Raw genomic sequence first — 6,000 nt, 5'->3', positions numbered from 1 at the left:
AATATTTAAAATATTACTACTTGCTTTGTTTAGCACACATAGCCAAATAACTGTTAGCTGCCTTCTCCAAACAGTGCATTGTTCTGGTGATTTTTATTAAAATACTTGAAAACTCGCATGATTCTCCCGATTGAGAATCCAAATAGGCATCATTAAGCCAACAAGCTCTTAAAGTGTAAATATCACCCAGCACCTCTAAGTTAGCAAGTAGAAGACAACATTGTTTCTGACCATTGAAAATTTTTTCATCTGGGCACCGAAGAAGGGATAAAGGAAGGAATGTGACCCCTTCAAAAGGATGAAGTCAACAGGAGAATAAAACGTCTCTCTTATCACATCTTGAACAGAAGGTTGGTGGGGGAGGAAGTCAGAAGCTTCAAGGAGCTACAACAAATTCACATTAAGGATAAACCTCTTGAGGAAGGTCTCAGATGATAGAAATTGTCATAGAACTGGTTAAAAGTTACCTCCCTTGCTTACTTTACCTTCCGTCACCTATGACTATTAAATAACTATTAACATATATTCCTATGGAGAGAGGCAGTCCAGGCATAGCTTGAGCACATTACCCTACTGTATTTGTGCCATGGAAAGATGTGGTCAGCTTGCTTGTAGCAGCTTGGAGAAGCATGTGCCACCCAACAGAGCAGTACAAACGTGGCTTTTGTTGGGGTGCAGTGCAGGCCAGCAGCTCCCAAAGAAGAGGAGCCAAGAGCTTGCCATGGGACCACCAGCAGGTCCCATCCCTCCACCCCAGTGAGGGGACCAGGGCAGCCTAGGGCTACCATCACTAGACAGGGACACAGGGATGGGTTACACACGAGGCTGAGCCAGGAAGCCATGCTGCAAGGGTGCCTTTCCACAGGGTTGCACTTGGGGTACTCATTTATGAGGTGTTGTGGCCATGGCAGGGGCATATGTGTTATCCGCTGGGTCTGTGGACAGGGGCCCAGGAAGTCACTGCAGGGCTATCTCAGAATGTACAGTGGGGAGAATTTAAGATGGATGGATGGGATGTTGGGCACATTTTATCAAGAGCACTTTATTTTCAGGCGAGTGAGAGAAAAGGGAGAATTTTGGTGTCATTTGACACCAAAGCGGGAGCTTTTTTGTGTCCTTAACTGAAGTTAGAAATTCTGGGACACTGAATGCATTGATACACACGACCCATTTCTTTTTGAATCTGTCTTACATAACCTCTCTCCCTTTGGTTTTTTCTGCTCAGCTGCTACCCTTTTCAAGTCTGGTCTGTGCTGTCTGTTCCAGCGCAGAGACTGGTTCTACAGCCCCTTCGTACTGGTTCTACAGCCCCTTCCTACTGGTTCCAGTAGGAACTGTCTTAGTTATAAAAGACCTTTAGGATATTTTCACCTACTGATAAGAGTAGTTGAGACCTTGTGAATCCTTGTGAATGCACCCGTCTCTTGTGGTATTGCAGCCTGTGGCAAAACCAGGCTCGGAATTTAGATGGAAGAAGGACTCTCTAAAATACTGTGTAATTACTACAGTAATTCACCTCTGATGATGAACCTCTGATCTATAGATATCTGTGTAAAATGATTGTCAATTAAACTTCTCTTCATTAAAGCTCTAGTAATTTTACCTACATGAGCATTGCAAAATGCACCAATATGGAGATCCTTGTTAGAACAGGGACCTACATGTCTAGTGTTCTCTAGATAAGGCAGGGATCTCTGTACTTCGTATCTGTGAGCTACCAACCATACTGTGGGTGTGATAGAATACTAAATAGCAGTAACACATTTAAAATATAATTACAAGTATTTGACTACATTCATCCATGGCATAATGGGGCAGCTGTATTATTAGGTTGTCCTTAGGAAATTGAATTACTCTAATAAATGGAAATGACTGTTATTTAAATGGAAGACTATTTGCATAAAATAGGCCAATGCTAAGTGACCAGCTGTTAAATAGGTGTAAAATCTAATCTCAAAGTTCTGGGTCAAGGATGGATGGGTTCTTGCCAAAGATTTTCATATTTGGGCACTTAGCCTATATATAAAAATTTTGCGGTCAGAAGAAGCTTCAAGATATGAAAACTGCAACTCAATTTATTCATTTTTTTATTTAAGAACAAGCTAGTGATTTTCATTCAACAAAATCAACAATTTCTCTTAAATGGAAATAAAGAATAAAAAGTCAGATGATGCAGCTTCATTACATAAGGGAAATGAAGGGAAATGCAGGGAAATGCCACTGTTGGACTTGTGGCGTTTCTAAGGTAACTGTTTATTTCATTGTTATCTTATTTGATATCAGGGGCTTGGAGATAATTCAGTGCAAAAGAAATAATTAAAAACTATCATCATCTTAATAACGTGTATTTACTTTATCAACAAAAATGCAATGGGTCTGTATCTTCCCAGGAACTTCCCGTACCTTATTGCAGCTGGGGCTCAGCTCAGACTCCTATGAGTGCTCCTTCTATTCTGGAAAATCATAGAATCACAGAATGCTTTGGGATGGAAGGGACCTTTGAAGGTCATCTAGTCCAGCCCCCCTGTAATGGGCAGGGACATCTACAACTGGATCAGGTTGCTCAGAGGCGCATCCAGCCTGGCCTTGGATGTTTCCAAGGACGGGACATCTACCACCTCCCTGGGCAACCCCATAACGCCAACTCTTACGACACCAAAGCTTTTGCAAACACAAGCTGGAAAAGAATTTTTCAGCAAGATTCTTGGTTAGAAAAAAGGTTGTACAAGTTACCTGAAAGACCACTTTCTGTAACATTCAGCCTTATATTCCCTGAGAAGGCTGTCAAAAGTTATAAGGCTAACATCTACCTATCTCTACAGTACGCTATGGAGCAAGAAGGTGAGAAGTTTTTCCTTTTACGTGTAATTTTTTAAACAGGAGGAAATTCAGCACTTTATTGTTTGCCCACTGCTGCCTTTTTTGTCATGAGGCCACGTTCTCATGTGACTTGACATTGGTACTTATCTATGCCCATTAATAGATTTATGCAGCTCATGAGCTACATTATAATCTTATTGGTCTGCAAGCATAGTGTAGCTTGATTTACGAATAACAAATGCTAGCAAAACTACACAGTGAAAAAAAAACCTTGAACAGAGCACAGTCTTGAAAGGTTAGGGTTTTTTTGTTTTCTGTTTGTCACAAGTAACTTTTTCTGCTGAAAGCAGGTAATTTGGATATAAAATATTAATTTGCTAAAAGCTCCAGTTTCCATCAAAATGGTATCTTTTCAGCCAACAGTTTTTTATATTGAGTATGACCCTTATTCATTTTCTCACAATGACTCTCTGAGTCACTCTGATGTGGAAGAAAATGAAGCAAGATGTCCTGTGAATCATGTGACTCTTCTGTGGCATTCATGTGATACCATGTGCCCCTTGGTTTGGGCTCAATTTATTTATTCCATGATGTGGAAGGGAACTTCACTTTTTGTGAAGTTAAAGAATTTTTTTCACTGAAGACTCTGAACTCTGTATGTCAGAAGGGGACATATTCTCCACACATCTCTGTGTTGATTTTGCTTTGAAGACTGGAATTTAATACCCTTTTAAACATGAATGTCCTGGCTTCGTGTGTTCCCCTGCCATCTGCTAAAAAAGAAAACTACTGTAACAAGAGACAGCACAGAAATATTTCCAGCATTTTCAGATCTAGCCAGCTGATAAGTTTAACAACTTTCACTAGTTCTACTTGAGGTAAAACAAAACTCATAGGGTTATAAAGAGCTTCTGCATGGATATCTCTGAAGGAAAATATCTGTAAGTCTGATTTTTGCTTTTTTGTAGAAGAAATGTTCAAGCCATTTAGCATTGAGAAAACTGTTTGCATTTTGGGGAACATGCCTTCAAGCTTTACTCCTTTGGCCTTGTCAAGTATTTATTTAGATATAAAAGGAATGAAGCCACTAAATACTGCAAGACATAAACCAAATCCAGCTTCCTGTCATCTTTAACATATAGACTTTTATCTGTATTCTGTACAAGTGGCCCCAGTCCCACGGTACTATGAAATCTGGCAGGTTCTGAGGGAAAAAAGAAAGATCTTTGCAATGTAATAAGAATGTTGAGAAAGTCTGCCTGGCAATTCCGAAGTCCCAAAGATCCACTTTTACATTTAGATTTGTTATTTACTTTTTTTTTTCGCATCAAGAAAGAATGTACTTACCTTTGGTGGATTGCACCTCATTTCAAACACTCTGAATAAAACCAGCTGCTTCATAAGTATCCATCTATATATTTAGATAGACAATTAAAACTAAATTTATTTATCTAAATTTAGATATCTAAATACCTAGAGTCAAACCACAGCAAACAGGAATAGGCAGAGGAGACTGATACTGTGATATGTAGGTGAATGCACTGGTTCATTTCATTAGCTAAGTTTGGGCCCAGCAAGATGTTGACTGATACCTGCTATCTTATTGAAGTACATGTGGTTTGGTTCTCTCTAGGCATGAGAGAAAATGAGAGTGTTTCTGGAGAGAAAGTGTCTAGGGCAAAGTTTTTTCTACAAAGAGAATCCCTAAACAACAGAGAAAAGTGAAGAAAAGAATCTCTGAACAACAATAAAAAAGGGGGGAAAATTTGGAAATTTCTATTTTCATGAACTCATACTTTCTTCCAGTTTTGGTACCTTATTCCTTGAGTTAGTAACACAGCGATAGTTTGAATTATCTCTTTTTCTGCGTGTCTTTATTCTTGTACTGGTGAAAGTGCAAAATGGACAACATTAGCTCTTCTGAGCCTCAGTTAAAATTCCAGTACTCTAGTAGACAATGGGCCGAGACAGCTCTCAGAGGTTTTACTTTCTTCCCTAAAGAAAGCTAGCTTTCTGAAACCTTGAATTATACTTGTCAAAGTGAACAGAGTTATTGGGTTGCATCTCTTTTCATATTTTCTTAATTTGGGAGCCCTTTCTTCTGGAATACAAGGATAAGATGGCTACAGAAAGGTTAGCATGAGCATAAATACATTAGCACACTGTGGTAAATTTTCATGCTCAGCACGAAATCCCTGTTTCTGCATGTTGGAGTAAGCTTGAGCTGCTACTAAAGTGAACTCAGAAAAGGTTCAGGGACTTCTAAAAAAATAAGACCTCCTGAGTGTGTTTGCTCACCTAACTGAGTATTTTGGTAGACCCAATGCAATTATTAATCAGAGCAGGACTGGCACAGAATGTGTGAGTAGTCCCCACTACATAGTTCTCTGCTATGTTTATAAAACTGCCCAAATTCCATTAAATAAACTTTTCCCTAAAACAATCAGTTTCATAACTTCCTGTAACCTTCAGCACTAACCTTTTTTAGATGCTTGCGAAATTAGATCTCCTGAACCTTTTCATGATACATGTAGAAATGTGTAATACATTAGAATTGTATTTGTTTAACCGCATAAATACAGTCAAGCAGATTTATTCATTTTAGACCTTGGTAACGGCAGTCTTTCAGAGTGTTCTCCTCCCCATTAAGTTTTTCTAAAGCCACTGTATTTTTTTTTCTAAATGTAAGTGGCAAAGAGAAGTGTCCCAGGCATGCAGTTTTAGTAGTATCTTCTTCCCTTATGACTCATTACTGCTGAAATCAACACAACTTGGGATGTGCTCAGGAACTTCAGTACCTCTTTAATGTTTTCAAATAGTAACATCTGTGCATGTTTATGACTTCATGCTTTGCCTTAGCGTTAGTCTTGGCCAGTGTTTCTGGCTGTTAAATGGTTGTACTTTTAGAAAGTAAGGTCCCTGCACATTGCAAGAAGCAAGAGAATTACCACTATTGAATATTTCATTGAGCAGAACAGCAGCAATGCTTCAGAAACAGACCTACTTTTATCAGAACCGTACAGGTTTGTTTAGAACTTGTACCGTATACTCAAAGGTAACTGATACGCATTCCCCCCCGTCCCCCCGCCCCCCCAAGTCACGACCAAACCTTTTCTTTCACTTTCTACCTTCATTTAGAGACAATAATGCTTCTGGATTTGAACACCTCTGGATCTTCTT

At 39.2% G+C, this 6,000-nt stretch overlaps 1 protein-coding gene across 1 annotated transcript in view; it reads left to right on the top strand.

Moving 5' to 3' along the window:
- Nucleotides 1–586: 586 nt before the first annotated feature.
- Nucleotides 587–6,000, top strand: part of IQCM (IQ motif containing M) — a gene marked incomplete at both ends in the record, with an annotated part of 107,195 nt that continues 101,781 nt past the window's right edge. The window contains 3 exon segments of the mRNA XM_082315043.1: nucleotides 587–756; nucleotides 2,303–2,439; nucleotides 2,713–2,841. Of these exon segments, the coding sequence (XP_082171169.1) occupies nucleotides 587–756; nucleotides 2,303–2,439; nucleotides 2,713–2,841 (436 nt within the window).

This window comes from Platalea leucorodia, assembly GCF_965183815.1.
Source record: "Platalea leucorodia genome assembly, chromosome: 6".
Classification (NCBI taxonomy): domain Eukaryota; kingdom Metazoa; phylum Chordata; class Aves; order Pelecaniformes; family Threskiornithidae; genus Platalea; species Platalea leucorodia.
The sequence above is the reverse complement of the archived record's forward strand: the minus strand, read 5'-3'. Positions and strand labels throughout refer to the sequence as shown.